This window comes from Parus major, chromosome Z (assembly GCF_001522545.3).
Source record: "Parus major isolate Abel chromosome Z, Parus_major1.1, whole genome shotgun sequence".
NCBI lineage: Eukaryota > Metazoa > Chordata > Aves > Passeriformes > Paridae > Parus > Parus major.
The window spans coordinates 36,442,295-36,465,333 of NC_031799.1; the positions used below are offsets into that span (position 1 = coordinate 36,442,295).

At 41.7% G+C, this 23,039-nt stretch overlaps 1 protein-coding gene across 7 annotated transcripts in view; it reads left to right on the forward strand.

Annotated features, from left to right (window-relative positions):
- The first annotated feature begins 612 nt into the window (after nt 1–612).
- The window catches only part of NTRK2 (neurotrophic receptor tyrosine kinase 2), a 198,518-nt gene continuing 176,091 nt past the window's right edge, over nt 613–23,039 (forward strand). For 2 of the 7 annotated variants that reach the window (XM_015652983.3, XM_015652984.3), the window contains exons 1-3: nt 1,057–1,356; nt 19,678–19,752; nt 19,986–20,057. In XM_015652983.3, the coding sequence (XP_015508469.1) occupies nt 1,148–1,356; nt 19,678–19,752; nt 19,986–20,057 (356 nt within the window). In that variant the 5' untranslated portion in view covers nt 1,057–1,147. Of the gene's footprint in view, nt 1,357–19,677; nt 19,753–19,985; nt 20,058–23,039 lie in introns of all 7 variants that reach the window. The other 5 variants (XM_015652981.3, XM_015652985.3, XM_015652980.3 and 2 more) reach the window with 4 other exon arrangements.

Below are 23,039 nucleotides of genomic sequence, written 5' to 3' on the forward strand. Positions count from 1 at the left end.
GGCCCGGCGGGCCTGGCCGCGGTGCAGGGCGGCGGCGGGACGCGCGGTGGCGCCTGCGGAGCGCTCAGCGCGGGGCACTGCGGCGGGATCCGGTGCACCGGCAGCACTGCGGAAACCCGCAACCGGGGGTGGGGGAAGAAGAACGAAAAGCAGCCGCGACCGAGCTGTCAAGGGGAAAACAAGGCGCTTTAGGGTCGCTCATCCGTCGCCTCCCGGGGTTCCCGGCACCATCCCCGTTTATCATCCGATAGCGAGTTCCCGCCTTGGCGGGCATGCCAGGTGCCTCTCGGCACGGCGCCTCCGTCCGCCCGGCAGGGCACAGAGCCCGCGCAGGCGGCGGCGCGCTGCCCATCCCGCGGGGTGCGTGTACGCCTGTATGAGTGCGTGTGTGTGTGTACATGTACGTGCGAGGCTGAAAGCTCAAGTGCAGCCTGCCTATTGGTATCTGGTCTTCGGCACCCTCCCTTTCCCCCGCTCCCTCCTCCCTTGTCTTTTTTTTTTTTTTTTTTTTTTTTTTTTTCATTTTTATTTCAGGCTCATTTTGTGGAGTTTCTGCCCCTCTCTGCGTCAGCCCCACGTCACTTTGCCGGCAGCTCCCCGTCTTGGGCTGGAGCAGGAGCCGGAGCTGCTTTATTATCAGCTGGAGGGAGGAGGAGACGGTGCGTAAAGGGGCGAGCGCGGTGCTCTGAGCCCCGCCGCCGCCGCCGATCGCTGCGCCTCCCTCGCCGCCCGCTCGCCGTCCCTCCGGCGGGCAGCGGCCGCCCGAGCCCCCGCAGATAGGAGCGCAGCCTCCGCACCTGCCCCCGCCGCCCCGCGCGTTTTGCAGCATCATCGGCAGCAGCCGCGGGAGCAGGCGGTGCCGCTGTCCGCCCGCGGGGCCAGGGACAGGTGCCGCGCCGCGCCGGAGGCCCCGCTCGCCCCTGTCCGCCGCGGCGCCCAGCTCCGGCCCCCGCCGCCCCGCGCAGCCCCCGCCCGGGGCGGTCAGCGCCGCGGGGCGCCCGTGGCTGCGGCTGCGGCGCGCCCATGTGAACCCCGGTCGCGGGGTGCCCGCCCGCGGCGCGGAAGGCTGCGCACCCTCCGGCCGTGCGCCCCGGCAGCGGCGGCGGCGGGAGCAGGAGGAGGCCGTCGGGGCAGTGCTGGAGTGAGCATGGTGTCCTGGCGGCGGAGGCCGGGGCCCGGCCTGGCGCGGCTGTGGGGCTTGTGCTGCTTGGTGCTGGGCTGCTGGCCGGGCGCGCTGGGCTGCCCCGCGTCCTGCGGGTGCAACTCCTGGCGGATCTGGTGCACGGGATCGTCGCCGGGCATCGCCTCCTTCCCCGTGCCGCAGAGGATCGCCGAGGGCGACAATGTTACCGAGATGTGAGTACGGCCCGGGGCCGGGTGCGGGGGCGACGGGCCGGAGCAAGAGGGGGAAGCTGCGGGCGGAGGCGGCAGGGAGCTGACCCCCGCCTAGAGGCTCTTGCTCCGCGGGTAGATGCTGGAAGCCTAAAAGCCCCGTGTGATTGCACTTGGACGTGGCTTAAAGAGCTGCCGCTGCCAGCCCGTTTAGATGATGAATCCTGATTGTTCGCGATGCAGGTCGCGGGGACCGGGGCGGGGGTCAGCGCCGGCTGCAGCGGGACCACGGGGCAGCCGGGGAGCGGGACGGGGCTGAGGCTTCGCCTCCGACCCTTGCCCCAGCTGCTGCCGGGGGTTGCGCACCGCTCAGCCCGCACCTCTGCGGCGGCAGCAGGTATGAAACGGAGGAGTTTTTCTCTTCTATTTTTTTTTTTTTTTTTTCCTTCCGTTCCCTCAGTTATCGCCGCGAACTGAGAGTTTTGGTGGGTGGCTTCTCCTTCGCCCCAGATTTCTCCTGTTTTATTTTCGTACACAAAAAGAAGAAAAAAAAAAAAGAAAGAAGGAGAAAAAAGTAAAAAGAAAAAAGTGAAGGTAGAGATGCGGCAGAAAGTGACAGCAAACTGCCTTTTATGCCCTAACCATAGGAATGCGAACCTGCTTTGACCTTCTTAGTGGAGGTGGCTGGAAGGAAAAAATACAAAACCTGCAGAGGAATGAACATACTGCTGCTTATCAGCAACTGGGAGGGAATAAGAGAACCCTGATTAACCGTGAGGAAAAAAGTTTTTTTTCCTCTCATTCCCATGTGGTGCTTTCATCCTCGTTGGCCTCCAAGACAGTATTTTGTGTCGGAGTTCTGTAGCTTTTCGTGTTAAATCCTGCATCGTTTCGCAGATCAGAGCACCATAGCACTTACGTACGCAAGAAGATCTCTTGCAGAGATTAAAATTTTGGACACTGATGTGTAGATGATAGATCTCGGGAAAAAGCCTTTTCAAGCCTTTTTGTTCGTATTTCCCTACCCCTGTTTTTTAATTACGTTCTGTGGCATTTAATGTAAAAGATACCACCATATTTGCCCCAAATCTATACCGATTTCTCACTATTTGTATTCTCCATCCTTCTTCTGTTTTTCAGTGTCTTTTAGAATAAATAAAAAAAGTACTGTGAAATACGGTGTGAGTTTAGATTAAATTCTAGCCTTTGGGCTACATTCCTGCAGTTCATTGAAGTCAATTTGCTGCATTTCCCTCCATGTGCTTGGGGGAAAAGCTGGAGGCATTCAATTCTACTACTTATGTATGGCCTACCTTTCAGAGTTCTTTTAGGACCTGTGATAAAAAAATGGTCTTTCTGAGTTATAACTGTTATTGATTCAGATGTTTGTGTAATATTCTGTAGACTGCTTAAATAGAAAAAAAACCATTACTTTGAGCTGTGCATCTGTGATCATTTTTATAGGCTTTGGTAGCCTTTTTATCCAGTGCATTCTGTTTAGAAGTAACAGAGCAATTTTCCTCTAAAATTTAATCTGTGGTTTGAAAGGCCAGAACAGAAAAGACATATTATAAATATGTTCTCTTCCATGATCAACTTAGAACATGTCTAGTCATTTGGCACTGATACTTTTGGCTCTAATTTTTCTGGTTTTTTTTGAGCATAGTTGTCTTTACAGTTCTTTTTGGCTTTTACTGTATCATTCTGTGACATTGCACATTGTTGTGTTTGGGGATCTAAAAATAATTTTGAGTAATGGATTTCTCAGGAGATGCTGTTGCACGTATTTAAGATGGTCTTTTCATGTGTGCTTTTAACATAAAACACAGGGATCCTTTAATTAGTTTATAGACATAAATTAAAAATTGAAGTGCAGTAGCTGTCATGTTATTTCATTGTGTGAGCTCTGTAACCCCTAAGTACATACAGGAGCAATTCTAATAAAGTAGGTACAGACTGTCAAACCATTTTTAATATCACTGATCTTGCTTAATTCTAGCTATGAAACAGATTTAAGAGACTTGGGGTGTTGCATTTCACTTGTGTAGCTTTAGGCCTGGCTCTTCTTTTATGTGCTCTGCAGAGACATTCCATTGGTCTCTGGTGGAATTTTTCTTGGTATAAGTAACATGTGATAAGCATAAGACAATTAATTTGAAGAATTTATTTGCGTGTATTTCCTGAGTATCTGTTGAAATCAGTCCTTTACTTCTTGGTAATGTCCTGGTCTTGACAGGAGTGGATCCTGCAGTACTAGGCGAAACATCCACTGGCTCCTGGGGCATGGGTCCTGAATCAAGTTCCTTACCCTATCCACAGGCACTGGGAGTGCTGGGATAACTGCATGGTCAGGGCTGTATGAAGCCCATGGTGGTGCAGAGAATTGGCTGTTGTCTAGGTGGATGGCACCGAGCAGGCAGCATGTGGGTGGGCAGCCAGGGTTTTCCACTAGGCATTAAGAGATGGAAAAAGATGGGATGGTGCAGCAAGAATAACAGAGATGAGGTACTATGTATCTAGCAGCATCCACCACTTAACACCCAGGTGCTTCACCTCTGTTTTGGTCCACAGGTGGATTGTGCTTTAGAGTCTAAGTAATCTCATCCCTGTCCAGCTATTTCTTGATTCCTGCTTGGATCCAGCATCCAAATGTATGGAGAGGGTTCTTCTGCATCAGCCCTATGAAGGCCAGCTGCTGAAACTTGATGTGGGAGGGCATAAGAGTATTTATGCCTGGTGCTTTCTTAGTCATCTCTCTCACTCTTTCCCTTCCTGGCTGTTTTTGCATAGTTCTCTGCTATGGTAAATAAGACAGATTTTAGATTTGCCCAGTTGATTAAGATAATGATGTGGGCTGGTCTTTATGTGGAAGGCAAGTACTGGTGCTTATCATAACAGACTGTACTTGTAATAATTGTTTCATCACTTTGGTATTATTGGAGATAAATTGAATTCCGGAGTGAGATCCTGCATTAGGATAAATGGTATCAGTCATCGATACATTAATAGCCAAGGACCAAGAGTGACAAAAGCAAAATGAGTTTATTAGTTTTGTAAAATCCATGCATTGTAGACACAATAGCAAATAAGTAGGCCTTGTCAAGATCACTCATGCAAAAATATTAATAGCATAATTAATGATAATTTTTAGAGTGTTCAGGACTTCTTGTAAAAGGACCAGTGTAATGTTTTCTTATTAAGGAAAATGTATTGCTGTTGTATCTCGGTGTACACGACTCTTCAAAGACTTTGATTTAAAAGTGACAAATATATTCCTGGCCTAGCTTCACAGTTCTGCCATCAAGTCATTAATATGCTTACTTATGATTATTCAGGTGAATGAGGTTTGAAATTAATTGGTATTTTTCAGGAAGAACGGCTTGCCAACAAAATAGTAGGCAACTTTTAAGCTCTTGCCTATTAAAAGAGAGGTGATTGTGTATTGCGTACATTTCCAACCACAAAATAAATTTCTAATGCAGTTATATAAAGCACTCTAGAATAGTTAATAAGTAAGACAGGATAAGTAATTTATAGAGTAAATTATTTAACAAGTCATGTGAGCTTGTGCTAAAAAAAAAAGCAAGTTAAAATTCATTGAAGCTCAGAGCTGTTGGTATTTTGAGTCTTTTTTATTCTGGATTTTGAGACTGTTGTAGATTTAATGTCATATAAAACTGTCTACAAGGCTCCTCAGCCTCTAGCCCCTTCCTCCTCAAAGCAGCTTCTCATTGTGCATGATTGCATGACTTGGCTGGATTGAGAAGTTATTTCTGGTGACTTGGAATTGTATAATAAAATATGAGGCACCAGGCTACAAATTATTAAAGGCATTTTGGACAGTAGTGATGTAATAGCTTCCTTTAGAAATTTGTAGGTTTTTTTTTTATTAAAAAAAAACCCAAACTTCCTTTAAAATCTGTCTAATTGGTTAAGATGATTTAAAAGTATTCACTGTGAAAATCCGTTTTGTAATTTCTGGACTCTAAAAATATTCCAGGATCACAAAGCACTGAATTTTGTGTATGTTCCTTTTTTTTTTGCTCCCAGGGAACCTTTTCTATGGCTTGTTCTAGATGTTGTCCTTCTGGTTTGTGAGGACTGATGAGGCTCCTGAGGGTTTCCACTCAGGCTGTCTCAATCAGGCAGAGACGAAAAAGCTCACGGGGCTGGAAGAGAGCATCATCCTTCAGGAGGCAGTCCATGATGGGCAGGGTGATAAGAACACTGTCTGTCCCTCAATATCTTTGGTCACTCAAGAGTTTTGAGGGAGGTTTGGGATGTATATACTGAAATGAAAGATTTGGTATTGAACTATTGTTTTCAAGAAACTTCCATTTTTTTTCCATACTAATGAGAAAACAGGGTTTGGCAGTGCAGCCTGTGATATCTTTAGGATGGCATTTTCCAGATTTCTCAGGTTCTATTTTTTCTCCATTATTTTTATGCTGACAAGTATAACAGAGAAAGTAGCTTAGCAATATTCTAGATCCCTAGCACTGTTGAGCAAAAAATTTTACGTAACCAAACATGGGCCTGATTTCTCCATTTTAGTTTTCATTTTAAAGTAAAAAGGGATCCTCTCTCTCTCTCTCTCTCTCTCTCTCTCTATCTTTTCCTCTCTCTTTCTCCCATGTTTGTCTTTTGTCACTACACAACTGTCTAAGAGTGTGGCCCTTAAAGTGGTCATCCAGATATCCTTGCCCAAGCAAGAGAAGTGTTGCAGGTAATGGAGCAAAGAACTCTAAAAGTGCTTTAGTGTGTTGTTGATTTCACAAGTATATTTAGCTTGTTACCTCTGAAAAACTGCTCTTTAAAAATTGTCCTTTAAAAAGCAAAGCAGATTGTATAAATTCACTAATTTACATGCATTTGAAATGGAGAGATAAATCTGTAGAGACTTGAAACCTTCTACTACTTGGGTTGTGAATCTGCTTTTCTACAGGATGCTGTTATGTTTGTGAAGATCTCTTTATCCAAATATATGTAATACATCACTGCTGATAAATTATATATGATCATATATAATTGGGATGCATCTTAATTCCTGTTTGGTTGCGGACCTATATTTAAAGAAACTGCAAAAGACAAACCAAACTGCTGTCTGTCCTGAAATGAGTATATGGAGATTCTGTGTTTTTACATAGCTACTGTTTAACATAATATTAGAGTATCACAGGATCACAGAATGGGTCACCTTGAAAGGGACCACTGCTGGGATCATCTGGTCCAACCTCCCTGCTTGAGAAGGGTCTGCTAGAGCACAGTGGCACAGCATTGTATCCAGGTGGTTCTTGAATATCTCCAGCGTGGGAGATTCTACAACCTCTCCAGGCAGTCTGTTCCAGCGCCTGGTCACCTGTGCAGTAAAGAATTCCTCGTGTTCAGGTGGAACTTTCTGTACATCAGTTTGTGCCTGTCGTCTTTGTCCTATTGCTCAGCACCACCAAGGAGAGACTGGTTCTGTCCTGTTGGCATAATTCTTTCTGATACTTCCATGCATTGACAAGATCACCTCTGAGTGATCTCTTCTCAAGGCTGAACAGGCCCAGCTTCCTCCACCTTTCTCTGTATAGGAGATGCTCCAGTCACTTAATCATCTTCGTAGCCCTCTGCTGGTCTCTCCCAGCAGCTCCATGTCTCTGTTGTCCTGAGGAGCCCAGAGCTGGACACAGCACTCCAGCTGTGCCTCACGTGGGCTGAGTAGAAGGACAGGATCACCCCCCTCACCCTGCTGGCAGTGCTCTTCCTAATGCACCCCAGGCCACCATTGGCCTTCTTGGCCACCAGGTCACACTGCTGGCTCATGGACAGCTTGTTGTCCACCAGGAGCCCCAGGTCCTTCTCCTCAGAGCTGCTTTCCAACAGATCTGCCCCAGCCTGAGCTGGTGCCTGGGGTTTTTCCCCAGTGAAATGCAGGAACCTGCTTTTGCCTTTGTTGAATTTCAGACTGTTCTTCTCTGCCCATCTCTCCATCCTGTCAAGGCTCTTCACTCTGGGGTATTGGCCCCTGCTCCCAGCTTTGTGCTGTCAGTGACCTGCTGAGGAGGCATCTTCTCTTTGTCTCAGTCACTGCTGAACATATTAAACAACACTGGGCCCAGTATTGACCTTTGGGGAACACCACATATGTCAAGCCTCCAATTAGACCTTGTGCCACTGATTGCAGCTCTTTGAGATCTGCCATTCAGCCAGTTCTCATTTCCAGTCATTGTCCACTCATTCAGTTCATGCTTCCTAAACATGCCTATGATGTGAGACAAGATCTAAAACCTTGCTGAAGTCAATAGCAACTGCTTTTCTCTATCCGTCCAGGTGGTTGTCCCATCATGAAAAGCAATTAGGTTGATCAAGCATGATTCCTCCTTGCTGAATCCATGCTGACTAATTCTGGTTACCTTCTTGGCGCCCATGTGCATAAAGATGGCCTCCAGAGTGAGCCACTCCATCGTCTTTCCATGGGATCAAGGTGGCGCTGGCTGGCTGGCCAGTAGTTCTCTGGGTCCTCCTTCTTGCTCATTTTGAAGACTGGGGTTACATTTACTTTCTTCCAGTCCTCAGACACCTGTCCTGATCACCATGACTGTTCCAAGATGACTGCAAACAGCCCAGCTCCCTCAGCATTTGTGAATGCATCCCATCAGGACAGCATCTTTTTATTTGTTCCAAGTGTCCTGTTACTGCTTTCACTTTCTGTGTATCTCTTACTTGTGCTTTACTTTTGACAGGAGTTTTTTGCTCATCTATGCAGCTGTCTTGGCCATTTCTTATTCATCAGGATGCACTGGTCTTCAGCCTGGAGGAGGTGATGCTTGAATATTTATTGACCAACTCTCTTGGACCTCTGCAAGGTCCATTCCGTGGGATTCTTCCAAGAGGATCCTTGAAGAAGCTAAAATTATCTCACTTTCTGCCCTGCTTCCTCCATGCAAAGTGCTGAACTCCACAATCATCTCATGATCACATTGCACAGTTGTAGTGGACTTACTGGAAAAGAGCCACAACATGGAATTCTGCATTTATTTTTTATTACTTTCTTGTAAGAAAATTACCTACATTGAGCATTGTTCATTGTCAGAAGCTACAGCTGAAACTTAAATATTTTTAATACCAATTCAGCCATATATATTTCTGTGTTGTGTTTTCATTGTTAGGATAAATTCTTGGAGATCAGGTTTCAGGCCAATATTCTTTTTTTCCTAGACAAGGTCTGAAGTAATGAGATTGTTTTTTTTTTTTCTTCAGAAGTAACATAAAATGGAAGAAAGCAGGCCAAAGGTGTCCAAGGTATTTTCAGAGGCACTTTGAGAGATTGTAATCTTTGAGTGGTGTAACTTGAACTTTACTTTGCTAAAGAAATCTAGTCTGGATCTTGCAAGGTAGTTAGATGATTTTTATTTCAGGGGGAAGCTGAGGCTGGGATTCTGGCCTATGTAAAGTCAGTGATAAAAATGAATGGAGTTAGTGTTTCACCAGCATAGTTTAAGAGTATGTATGTGAAGGATAAAAGGAACCTTGATTCAGGCATTTTCCTGCCTTTTTTTAAGTTTGGAAGGGATGTGGCTTATTGCTTGATTACTTGATGTGTTTTTGACTTGCAGTTTTTTTGCCTTTCATGTGTTTTCATTCTGTATGAATACTAAATACATTGACGTAAGTGGGAGCTAAAATTGAGTATTTCAGGAAGGAGCCTTTTACAACGTTTTAGATAATTTTGCTTTGGAATGAACCTCCTCATGCAAAAAAAGTTGCAGCTCCTGCTGTGGATTAGTAGAGGATATATAGTTCATTGTATACGGTCGTCTAATGTATAAATAAAAGAAAGTTAATTAATCAAAGTTAAGTCAATCTATTGCTGAAACAGACAACAGTGAAATGACAAACACCTCTGAGCTCCTCATGGAAGGATCTGTTCACAGAGCTGTCGTTGAAGCTGGGAAAGCTACCTATTTTTCCTCTTGGTTTGACAGATGAGTCAAAAGAAACCTTCCAGTTTTAGATGTAAATGCAATTAGTTTTACCTTTTTAATTTCCTAACCATGCCTGTGAAACTAAGTAAAGCTGCATTCAGCAGGTATCTTATGGAGCACAACTACCCCACATTGCACAATAAGATGCATGTGAAGAGTGTATAGGGTGTGACTTCCAATTCTTTTGCAACAACTGTCTGTTTTTCTGAATGCCAGACGGCACGGCAAGCATATGCGGATAAATCATGTGCACATACTGGGCATGTCAGACTTACCGGGCATGGGCTGGGAGGTCTTTCCACAGCATGTGCTCTGGATCTCATCCACTGGACCTACTAATCATGTCTGGGACTGTCCAGGCCTTGCCATTTAAAATCTGGCAACTCCCTACTAACTGTGTAGCAAAGGCACTTAACTCAACTGGCTACTCTCCACAATGTAGAATGCACTTCTTCCAGGAAGTGTTTCAGGAGGCTAAATTAGGTTCCCACTGCAAATTACCCCATACAGTCATCCCCTTCCATCTCCAGTGACTATTTAGAAAACACTGGGGACTTAGTTCACTGGGGTTCGGGGGCAAAAGCAAGACCTTTTAGCAAGCAGGGTCATACTGTGGAGTAAACTGATTTTGTGGTCTTAGGTGAACCATCTCTGTGACGCATATGCATCATGCATGTGAGGAGCTGCTCTTTTAGAAGCAGAGCATGGGTCTGAACCAAGGTCTTGCATGTCAGCATCTTAACTGCTGGTCCTGTATGGTGTACAGATGTGGGCTTGCCTTGGTTCTTCCTGTCTGAGTTGCCTTCCTTGGCATAGAATATTCAAATGTGCTTTTGGGTCAGAGAGCAGGAAAGTCTTTCTAGCTAAGAAGCTGTGATGCTTATTTGTGTAGTGAGACAGCTGGGTCCTGCTCCTGCTTCACTGAGTGTTCAATTACAGCAAAAATTGGAACAGCACAAATAGGTAAGGTGGAGATTTTCCTCTTTAAGATGGCTTAATATGGTAAATATGGTATCTTCTATGAGACTGGAATAATTTTTCCTTAGAGAAAGGAAAAAAACATGAATCTGGTGCCCCAGATGCTACTGAAGCATTATTTACAGCATTTCCTCCAAATCTGTGAATCTGTGGTCTTCAACCTCATATGGGGTTTTTTTGTTTGTTTGTCTGTTTTTTGTTTTTTTTTTTTTTTTTTTTACCCAGCCAGGTGGGTGAATAGTCTATTGCATATTCATCTCTTATTCTCCTCTCCAGTCTTGCCTCTTCTAATTTTTAGAAACAGGTTTTGGAACACATTATGCTTATGTGCTCTTCACCTGGTAAACAGATATACTGTACCCTCCAGCTGGGAGCAGTTTTTGACTCTGTGGTCTATGTAATATGTTTTAAGAGTTTGCAGTTTAGAGTGGTAGTAAGTAAGCATCTTTCTTAGACTATTGTGCATGTATCACAGAATCACAGAATGCGCTGAATTGGAAGGGACCCTCAAGGATGATCGAGTCCAGCTACTTGTCCTGCACTGTACCATCTCCAAGAGTCACGCTGTGTGCCTGAGAGCACTGTCCAAGTGTTTCTTGAATCCTGTCAGGCTGGTGCTCTGACCATTTCACTGGGGGTCCTTTTCCAGTGCCCAACCACCCTTTGGGGGAAGAACCTTTTTCTAATACCCAACCTAAACCTCCCTAGACACAACTTCAGACTGTTCCCAGGGGTCCTGTCACTGATCACCATAGAGGAGAGATCAGTGTCTGCCTCTCCTCTTCATGAGGAAGTTGTAGGTGATGAGGTCTGTCTTCAGTCTCCTCCAGGCTGAACAGACCTGTGAGCTCAGCTGCTCCTCATACGGCTTCCCCTAAAGACCCTTCACTGTCTTTGTTGCTGTCCTCTGGATGGTCTCTAATAGTTTAATATCATTGTTATACTGTGGTGCCCAAAGCTGCATGCCTTATTCAAGGTGCAGCCAGTGCAGAGTAAAGTGGAACAATCCCCTCCCTTGACTGGCGGGTGATGCTTTTGCCATTATTTATAAATATAATAAAACTACAATATTACAAACATTTTGGATTGGCATAAATCCATGTGACATCAAGGCACCTAAGCAGAAAATATTAATGCTGGATTCTACTTCTGCTGTAGACATCACTGCAAATCCTGGATCATGTTTGTGTACTTTGACTGTCTTATTGCCTGAAGCCTATGTAATTTAGGAGATATGAAGGTAACACGGGTGCAGAAATAGATACTGCTTGCCGTAGAAGTTGGTCTGTGTGGAAGAAGGACTTTTCCTTTCTTGCTCTGAGCATTTCTCCCAACCCTGTCTGCATTGATACAGGGCAGCTGTTCCTTTGTTTCAGTGTTTGGTTACATGCAGAGTTTTACCTGTTTTAGAGCACTTCTGCATGATCTCATGAGTTTTAATGAACAGTTTAACTTGTAGCAGTGTTGCTCTTCACACTGAGTGACTAAAATGAAAGTTTTAGGAGGTGAGAGTCTCAACAGTTGGAACTATTATCAATTTATACCAATTAAATACCAATTTACGTTATATTTGCAGGTGAACATTTCACCATTACTACCTGTGTCATGGGCAAGGGGCACTGCTGCAGAGGATGTGTAGGATGGAGGAATGCTGAAAGGTGTGTCTGGTGCTGGAGTGCAGTCAGGAGAACCATAAACAGAAACAGGCTGGAGGATGAGAGAGGTACTGCTCTACTCACAAGCAGTGGCAGGACAAAAGCTGTAAAAGTAAATGAAGAATGCTGTGAAAGTAGTGGTGGTGAGAAGGCAGCTTTTCGGAGGTAGTCAAGAAGGTTGAAGGCTAGCTATAAATGTCACCTTGTGGAAGAGGTACATGCAGGGGTAGAAGTTTCATCTGAAGGTAAAATGGTAAAGAAGGTGACCTAAGACAAGAAACTATAATATATATATAATATATAATATATCTGAAATAAATGCTTACAAAAGAGTGTATTTTCCTTATGTTTCAAAAGTATAACAACACATGCAGACATGAGCAGGCTTTAAGTACAAGCTGATTGCAGTCTAGAAGGAGCATTGCATATGTCACATCGCAGAACAAACAGAAATACAAAGACAAAACTCAAAGGCATGGGATAGTTGTATAGGTGCACCATTGTGACAGAGAATTTGCTCAAAATCAAACTGGCCTAGTACAGGAACGTGGAAAGTACAGGAAAGGAAGAAGTAGCAGCAATGTGGCAATCAGCACAAGTATTAGAAATATTCTGGATTCTGACAATTGTGCAAGAAGTGTAATAAACACATCCTTATGCTAATTTATGCAATGCAAGTGAGAAACTATTTATATTAAATGAAGAACAGGATTCCTCAAGTGGAATAACGCTAATGGAAGAAGGTATGAATTCAAAAGATTGGCCAGCTACAATGAAGAGTGGACTATACTAGAATGTAAATAAATGTGATAAAGTGGAATAGGAAACTGTGAAGAGCACATAAATGGGAAACGGTGAAAAATGCAGTGAATGAGAGAGTAAACAGGGTAGCAGGTGCTGATATATGTCTTGATGATCCAATGATCCAGAGCAGATTGTTTAGAGTATTTGACATTCTAATGGCCAGTAATTTTAAACTGAATAAAGCCAAATATTAATGTCAAACAGTGGGAATTGTATATGTGGGAGAAGACTGACTTCAAAGGAGATTTGAGAAGGAATGTCTTATGTTGAATGAAAGAGACAAGTCAAGGAATAATAAACAGGTCAGAAACCAGAGACAGGAAAAAAAACAAACCTGTTGTGGGGGATACTGATTTATGTCAGAAGTACTATCTAATTCTGAAGGATGTGCAGCTGCTTAAGACAACCCTTCCAGAAAGTCACTGTCTGAGTATGGGCACCTGAAAGGAAGAGAATTCCAAGGTTTTGACAGCAATCAAGAAGCTTTAATGTTTTGATTCACTGAGGGACTTAAAAAGATGCATATAAGGGATGGTTGTCTGAAATCTTACTGTGCTCTTGTGGAACGGATGTTTTTCCATTCTCATTTGCATCAGGGCCAGTGACAGCTGTAGCGATGGTGTATGCAAGTGCTGAAAAAGAGTATTTGCATTACTACTTTTTTGAAGACTAGGTGATTCTGCAGGAAAAATAACTGTCACATGTATTTGTATTTATTCATTCCTTTGAGATGCTCTTTCATCCTTTCAAGGAAATAATGACATCATCAAGAACAACAATAATAATAAAGATTAGTCTTACGGCTGCTTTCTGTTGAGAAATAATGGAAAGCCACACTCACTACTCTCCTTTGGTATGTTAATTTACTTCGTGATTTTTAGCATATATATTATAAAGGGTCTGTATGGGAGTTTAAGCCTCTTCCTATCAATCTGCATAGATTATTTCATACATGGGATGAAAATGTGTTTTGAAGATAAGTATAAGGTCAGAGATTAGATCTTTAGAAATAAATAGGTCATTGTTTGGCCTTCTGACAATAAAAAGGAATATCGACATTTCCAAAATACCTTTGCTAAGGAAAAACAAGTCTGTAGCTGTCATGTATTCCTGGAAAAACATCCAAAATTTGTGTCTTCTGATACCAAATGTACAGACTTGGGGATCTCAAAGGAGAGGACAGGTCTCTAAATGGAGAAAATACTTAAGTAAACTCTGCGGGAATTTGGGGAAAAGTCATTCCGAAGGTGGAGCTTAAATCTGGAAAGCTGCATGAAATATCTCGGTAGTTTCCCTGATTTGGTCATCTCCTATCTGAAGAGAATAAAGCAACCTTGAAGCCAAACCAGAAATATAAGTAAGACCAAGGGTATATTACATTTCATTTTCCCTGCCTTACAGTAACTTTCTTTAAACTTTGTATTCCAGGCATATTAATTTGTTTTTACTTTTGCCTTTATGCTGTAAAGTGGGAACTCAGGTTGGCTGGAAAACCATGGACTTCCCATTTTTCAGGCAGTCATAGTCACAAGCAAGAGCATGGATCTGCTCCTGCAGTGCCAAAACAAGATTGCAATCTCCACTGAATTCCCATTTTCTTCTGCTTTAAACTGGTAGGTTGGCACTAATTGTTCAAGATGATGGCTTTGGAGAATCAATTTGCAGTGGCAGCTATGTGCTACTAATTAGATAATAGTATACTGTTGTGGAGCAGAATGTCTGGGCCCTGTTGCTTCCTGGCAGTTGACACAGCCATACATCAAGAACAGGGAATTCTTGGAATTGACTGATCTCTGACCTTGCCTGTGAGACGCTGGGTTCCAGATTGTCCTGAACAATGCGTTACCTGAGTATGGGATGTGTGTAGTGCAGGATTTGCTGAAAAAATGGGCATGCCTGTGTCTATAAAGAAGGATGCCAGAGCTAATTATGTTGTCTCCAGAACTGCTGTACTGGCACGGGGTGAGCTATTTCCTGAAGTCTTCTGTGACTTGTGGTTAAATACTCTAAATGTGAGGAAAAAACCCTTAGGGAACCTGGGATAGTGGCAACCAGTTTCTCATTCTTTGTGAAATTCGGGGTGATTCACAGTTGAAAATAAAAGAAAAAACAACACTGCAGCACTTGCTCAGAATTTGTCATGAGGCACCAGGCAGCCATGGAAGGAGTAAATTACTGGTAAAATTCTGAATGCTGGGTAAGTCCACTGTGGATGGTCTTAACACACTGCATCTTTCCTGAGTTACGGCATGCTCCTCTAGCAGTAGAGGTTCTGTTTCCTGAAGTTATCCTTGTTAAATCTCACACTTACAGTACCAGGTGGAGGAAGCAAAATAGAATAAAATAATTGGAGTAAGCTTGTACATCTGCAGAATACTTGCTGGGTTTAGATGTCTATATCATATTCATAGTTTGTTAGGAGTTTCCTTCCTAGAGCAAGCTTGATCATTTGTAGGAAGATTTCTTGATTGAGCAGAGATGATAGCATTGATGGCTGCATCTGTCTGAAAGTTTAGATTGCTGATATGCAACTGGTATAGTTCTGTTCTTCATTGTCCAACTGTGAGTTCATAGCACTTCATCATTATTTTAAACTTGTTTTCAGAAGGTCTACAAATGTCACCCAGTTGAATATGCCAGGTTTCATCAAGTATTGCATCAAGTTCACAAATTTTATGTGATCTTAATGCATAACAATGAATCAGCCCACATTTGTTGAAAACGCCTCTAAGGTTTAGGCTACCTTTTGATGAACTTGGTATGACATTTGAGTTTGTAAGAAGATACGGCACTAGGGAAGTGTGTGATGTTTAATTCTCAATGTTAACTTACAGCTTTCACAGTAGTCTAGACTAGGGACATATGTGACCTGTCATTAAATGGTAATTCATCTAATGACAGTTCAGTGTCTGAAGTGTGCTGCCTTTGTCCCCTAAAGACTTAGTGAAAAAACAGCTTGAAATATAAAATTTTCGCAAAGTTCAGAAACATTTCACCAGTGAGTGTTTATTAATTTTAAAATCTTTATTTCCCAGCTGTATGAACTAGAGCTAGACATATAATTGATTTATTTTTTTGAGTGTTAAGAAAATATGCTTTCCATAAAGGGAGTTTTTTGGCAACAGAAATACTTCTGGAGCTGCACTGCAGTGTTATTTGCTTGCATCTATGTTGTTAAAACTAGCATGTGCTAGTTTTTTTTCCTGCATGTCCTTATAGCTCCAGATGGAGTACTATACCTTAACATACATTAAGCAGGAGGAAATAGAGTAAGATAAGAAAGTATATTTCTGCTGGCCATTTATGTTCAGGTTAAGGAAAAGATTTAAAAGTTGTCATGGAATCCCTTTTTTAAATTACTAAGGAATAAAGTAATCTAGATGGCTTTAAAGCCATCAGAACCCACTTTCTTAATGCTTTTGCAGTTCAGAAGTTGCTACACTGAAGTTAGACATAATCTGTATCCTTTCACTTTTTTGTCATGAGTGTAAGTGAAGACCACCCTCTCAAAGGAGATGTTGGAGGAGGTGACTCTTACAGATTAGGATTTTAAACTGTTGTTTCCAAAATGTAGCAGTGGTGAAGTGGGAGTGTGTGACATTATTCAGTAGCTGCAGAAGTGTGGCAAGATGAACATGCTATTATAGGTTGCAATGTGCAACCTAGGTGTGTGATTCTGAATGCCTTTATTAGAATTAATCGGTAATTTACAAGGGGGAGATTAAATTAGAGACCTGAAGGCAGTTATTGTTTACTGATTACTCACTGAAGGAGATGCAGAATGCTATAGTATAATCAAGCAAATAGCTTTGTAGGCAGCTGAGGGCTTGATTTAGAGGCAGCAGCCAGTATTTGTGAACTCATACGAGTGGTCTGTCTGGTGCTATCCAGCCAGGTTCTGGCAGTGCAACACTGCTGTGGTGTGCAGTGTGAGCTTCCAAGCTCTTCACGTGACTTCAGCCAGCCATGAGTCAGTATGTTTTTCTTTTGCGCTACAGTAAAAATGTTCTGTTAAAGAATAGGGTGGATATTCTTAAGGGCAGGCAGGCAAATTACATTTCTCAGCATCGCCCACTGCAAGTCAAAGCTTTTAGAGTATTAATGTTTGATGATAAGTAACATTAAGGTAAAGTTGTTGTGAAGAAGGTAAAAATAGACTTCAGTTAGGGAGAGGTTTTATTTCAGCTCTCACTCTAAATTAAACAGAAGAGCAACTTTCCCTTATAGGGTATAACTACATCATTCTACTCTTTTCTTTCTTATGGCTATGACGTAGCTGTAAAAGCTTAACTTGAAACAGACCTGTTAACTGATTAAGGAAGTGTAAGAGGATGTGACCTGCTTATGGTAAATTATCTCTGTCCACTCTTTTTTCAAGATTTCCAACTGTATGAACTTTGCTTTACTGTTGTGCTCTGTACTGAGAGTGTTTTTTTTAAGTGTATTGCAGAGTAGTTTTTTGAGTTAGTTACACTTAGACAAAAGGTCTTCTTAGTCCCAAACGGGATGGTTGTGAAAAAGCAATGGTTTCTTTTTGTTCTTTCAGCTAGGAAATGGAATTATAAATCATTCATTTTAGAGAAACCAGTACCAGCTTAGACTAAAGAATACCCAGCTCTCCCCCACCTAGGGTTTCTTCTAAGGGATGCAAAAAGGGAAGGAAAGAAGATACCAGAAGCTCATATTACTACTTCCCAAATATCTGTTTTGTCTATTCCCTGATGGTCTGATACCAATCTTTTTATATAGATTGTGTGCTCATGCTAAGAATTTTGCCTGAAATAAATTGTGAAGCTTCATTGGCTTCAGCAGAGCAAACCATTTTACACTGAGACTTAACACAGGGTGTAATACACTAACAAATTTTTGTGCAACACTGTGAGTTATGACAGGTTCTGGACATTCTTGTGATGAGTGGTTCTGGTTAAATGTTTGTGTGATTGAAATTGCAATGTCAGATTTGGATGGGTGATATGTGTGTTTAAGTGATGGGTCTGCATTTTGGCAGTGTTTTTCAGGTTTGCGTTTTTTTTTGATAGCCTAATTTTTAGCAAGTGCAACTAGTTATTCTGTTTCTTTTCTTTAAATCTGTGTGTTTTACTGTCCATTTTCCTCAATTCCTGTTTTTATGTGATTTCCCTATCTCTGTTTGAGCTTGACAGAATTCCTTGTCAATCCCTTGTTGTTTGATAACTGAGGGCAGGATGAGGAAGGTATCTTTGAAACCTCTTGCATAACTTTATTTTAGCGTTATGAGGTCCAAGTGACAAAGATGGATGATACTTAACTCAAGATTGAGTTCTTCAGAGCATGTTTAGAGGAAGTATGTTCATTGACTTGGAGGAATCTTAGATGAAGGAATTGGTAGATTTTTATATACTACTTCATCACTGTTGGCTAAATACATGAACTTGCCAACACACAAAAAAAACCAACCAAACAAAATAGGTTAGTAAGTATTGAGATTAGTAAGGTGAGCCTTACTGAAGGTGATCTTAAAAATTCAGGAAAGGAAGCACAAAAAACAAAGCACTCCGATCTTCTAATGGGTACCCTGTGTTAATCTTATTCTGAAAAGTCTCGCAGAGCAGTCATTGTCATATGATGCTTAGTAATGTGCTCCATCTAGCATCATGCATTGTCTTTTTACTGCCCTTCTTTTTCCCAGGGGACAATGGATGCCATTAGGGGAAACCTTTTACTTTTCCTGGTACATGGTGAGAGCATAGCCCAAGTCAGCATTGCATCTTTGGAGGAGAGCCCAACCCAACTTATGGGATCTCAGGCTTCTGTTGGGATTTAGAAACACTGTGAATTTCTCAACACAACCAGCTCAGGCACATGGATTGCCTTTGGAATATGCCTTCTTACTAACTGACCAGAATTCCCTTTAAATAAATTCTAAAAACTGCTTAGAATAAAGAAAACTTTTCTTCTAACAAAGAAAGACTCATTCATTTTAGGAGAACCTGCATCTGTTTAGTTTGTGATGCTTGGTGCAAACACATGTCAATCTCTCTTTAAATTTTTCTGGGACCGGGCTTATATGTTGAAATGTGTGGACTCCAGCAAGCCATCCCCTAAATCAGGTGTACTTTTCTGCTCATAGAAAAATTGCAGTTTCCACTGATTTCTTCTTCCTGGACAGTATGATTTGCAGTGTGAAATTTTTTTCTTCCTGTAGAAGAAGTAATGATACATTTGTTGTGAACATTTTAATTTTCAGTCTGTGGGATGTCCCTGGGTGTTCAGATACACATGGTCATAATACAGAGAACTGGCTTGCAGTTCTTGCAGAACTTGGATTGCCCACATCCTTTTAGGCAGATATTAAGGGTATATGAATGGATTCAGTACTTTGATACAGCAGTTTCTCTTCTCTTAATTTCTGCTTGGGTGTATAACATCGTGAAGTACAACCTCTCTCAATTTTCCTATTGCCACACCTTGTAAAAAGAACAGAAATTACTTTGTGTCAGGGAAAAAGTAAGAGTAAGAAGTGATTAAGTTAACAACACGAGGAAAAAGACTAGGAAATATGATTGTCTCTCATTGTAAGTGGTGGTAACTCCAGTACTATCTTTAAACTTGTCCCCTTTGTTGTTGTTAAATCCATGAGGTAAGGGCATGTGTCTTGGAGAATGGTGACATTGTAATGCAGCTTTATTTGGCCTTCAGGTTGACTTGCTTTCATCATTTCCCCTATGTAAAAATAAGCTGCTCCCCTGTCCCACAAAGTACCATTTAAATGATGAAGAAGATTTTAAGGAGCACTTTTGCTCTGCAGCTGGTCTAATTAGGACTTAGAAATAACTGCAGTAGGTCAGCAAACAAAACTGACTTCCATACATCAGTGCATGATTTCTGAACTGCATTCTAAGTCAAAGACATGGAAACATCCACTTACCATACTTCTTTCGGTTTTGCTTTTTCAACAGTTACATCGCAAACCAGCCAAATTTGGAAAGTATCAATGACAATGAAGTTGGATTTTATGTTGGACTTAAAAATCTGTGAGTATGGGATACATTTTATACATCTGTTTTTTCTGTGTTTCTTTTATAGAAGCATGTAGAGACCTTATCAAACTGTATGCCTAACTTCACGTATTACTGAGCAAAGTTGTAAATCTTGCACCTGATCCTTGCAGAGATTTAATCCAAAGTCTTATTTTAATAGATATTACCATTACACTTCCCATTATATTTTAGATTAAACATTCTAATAGTTTTATTACTTTTCCTAGGACTGTGGTGGATTCAGGCCTAAGATTCGTGTCCCGTCATGCTTTTGTGAAAAATGTGAACTTACAATACATGTGAGTAAGAATAATGTCTGCATTCTAAGTCAAAACGGCCCAACTCATGTTCATTTATTTATTGTTAATTTATTTCTATCTCTTGCCATTTACTTCATTAAAAAATATTTTAACAAGACAGACTTATAATGGTCTTCTATCATTAATTGCCCTTCAGTAAGATATATATGGTAAGGAACTAGTGGATCATAAAAACATAATGTGTGAAAAGACCATCCAGTTCATTATCCTGTCTCTAACAGTGTACTTCAGCTGTGTCTTTTGTGATAAGTAATGTAGCACAAAGAGTGTGTCTCTTGAGGGTATGATGTCCACACAGTGCATCACACTCAGTGACATGATTTTGACTAGCTCTAGTCTGACTCGATGTGCTGAATATATTTAAGCAGCTGCAGTGCAGGAGACGCATGCATGGAGCACATCTAATATAATTTGATCAGTATATGTGCCCAGAGACTGTGATGTGGCTGTGAACTGAAGTCCAAGGGGTGATTCACTTTAAAAGCTCACTCAAGATCAGAGCTAATGCACCCACAGCGGAATATAGGAATGATGTTGCTTTCACACCCAAATGTGATTTGTAGTTCATGACCTACAAGAAGCAGATTTTGTACCTGTGCAGCTTTTTGACTATGTTTTTCTAGATTTGTTATGCTTTAGATTTATCAAAGGCTGAACTGATCAAAGTTCTTTTTTTACAACTTTTGTGCCTTCTAGTGGGACAGACATAGAGTGGCTCACTTTGGTACTTACATGGGTCAATAAAACACTGAGATCACACTGTGAGTGGCTCAGTTCTTCACAAGTGCCCTGTTTTAGCCAAATATTCCAGGTGTCTGCTTTAGTCCATACATCTTCAATAGATGAACGCTAACATGTATTAGCATTTAACCAAACCCTTTGCTTTTATCCTAGTGAGATTTAGAAGACATAATGACAAACCTTGTCTTTGTAAGATACTTTGTTGTAAAAGGAAAGAATTGTTGAACAGAACACAGGGTCCTGTTTGATTTGATTGCTTTCTTCATGAGATGGAATCACTTTCTGACCTGTGTTTTCCAAAGAACAGCAATTAATTTGTGTAAGGAAGTGGACATGAATATCTGTTTCTGCCTAGACTGTAATTGCTGTCCTTAATATGGAACAGTCACCAGAGGAGTGTGAACCAGATCTTGGGAACCAGTGAAATTTATATTACTTCATATAGTCATTAATAAAGAACTTTTACTATAATAAGTTGGTAATATAGGGGAAATAGTTTCCAGAGTAAATCGTTTGCCTCTATAACAGTTGCTCAGTGAATTACGGCTGTAAACTATGAAATTCCATAAAGCCAAGTGCATGTGCACTGGCTGTGGAAATATGCAATAAGAACATGCTGTCTGAGGGATATATTTGCAGAGAAAGATTTAGTGACTCTGCTGGGAGAGAAGTGAGATTCTCTCTCTGTGCAATGAAGCAGAACAAAACAAATTCAAGGCTGGGATCAGAAGGAATATTGTGTTACATTTTTACATCTATTCCCCATTGCATTAGCTGCTGTGAGGGAATCTACTGGAATACTGTATATAGATTAGGACACCCAATCTACTCATCTTGAAAAATGCTACAGAGAAGAGCAGTGGAGCCATAAGGAACTTGTAAGGAAAATAATATAAGGAGGCTCAGAGCCTGAGTATGATCAGTGCAATAAAGAGCCAGTTGAAAAGGTACATACATCATTGCAATGGGATGAAGAATAATGATTTGAAAATCAAAGACAGATATAAGAAAGAAGTTTTTTACAATAAGGGTGATGAGGCACAGGCACTCTGGTTGCCCAGAGACATGGTGGATGATCATCCAGGATGATGCCCTGGAAGCATTCAGGGCTAGGTTGGACAGGACTCTGAGCAAGCTCATGTAGACGAAGATGTTGGAGAGTTGGAACTAGATCACTCTTAAAGGTCCTTTCCAACCCAAACTATTTTATGATTCTATTCCTCTGTGCTCATCTTATCTTTAAAATAAGAGTAATTATGATGAAGAAAGCAATCAGTTCTCTCCATGACTGTGAAGATAGTGTGAGAAATAATGAGTTTAGTTTGGAGAAAGATAAATAGAGTTTCAGATCTTCCCAGCTGTCTGGGCAGGTAGACACCATGTAAGATGTGACAAATGGTATGAGCTCTTGAGAGGCTTTTTTGCATGTTGCCTTAGGGAAATGGGTTTCATACAGTCACAAAGTATGTCTGTCTCCAGTGTTTGCTTCTAACCAAAACTTACACAGGTAAACAAGTTTTTAGAAAGCTGTCTGTTGGACAGAACAGAGAGACCCTATCAAAGTTACCACTTAAGGGAAAAGTATCACTCTGCATATGTGAACTGCTAGACTTTACAGAATCCACTTGGATAAGATGGCTTTGAAGTGTTTCAGCCATAGGAAGAGCTTTATTTGAGCATACAGTCAAACTGGGAATATGTTTTTGCTGGTAAGCAGACTTTAGTAGAGCTGTAGCTCATGAATCTCCTTGTTAGAAACAAATTAGACTAACTTGACATCTGTTCAGTTGATAGAGATGAATTCTTGATGCAGAATACTTACATTATAAACCAGGAGCTTATCCAGTCTCATACTATGTTTTCTTTTGGTTGGATTTAGTTATGTTGGCAGACACAGGATAAGTCTAGATAAGATGGAAAATATTAAGTGGCACCAGCTGCTCTAGATGCACAGGACAAAGCAGCAAGTATGGAGGTATTTTTTACTAAGGCTCATCTGTTATCCCTGCAAAATGCATTTGTTTGTTTTCTTTGGCAAGTCATTAGGTACACTAAAATGTTTCTTAAAGCCCTAGTGAAACACGGCTTGTTGTCATCAGCAATAAAAATCCTGTTGACTGCCTATGGAGGAAGTATAGCTCCTGTTGTGGTTGGGACAGTGAAAACTATTAAGAGCTAAAGAAATTTAATTTTGCAAGGGTAATGTATGAGTACAGGTCT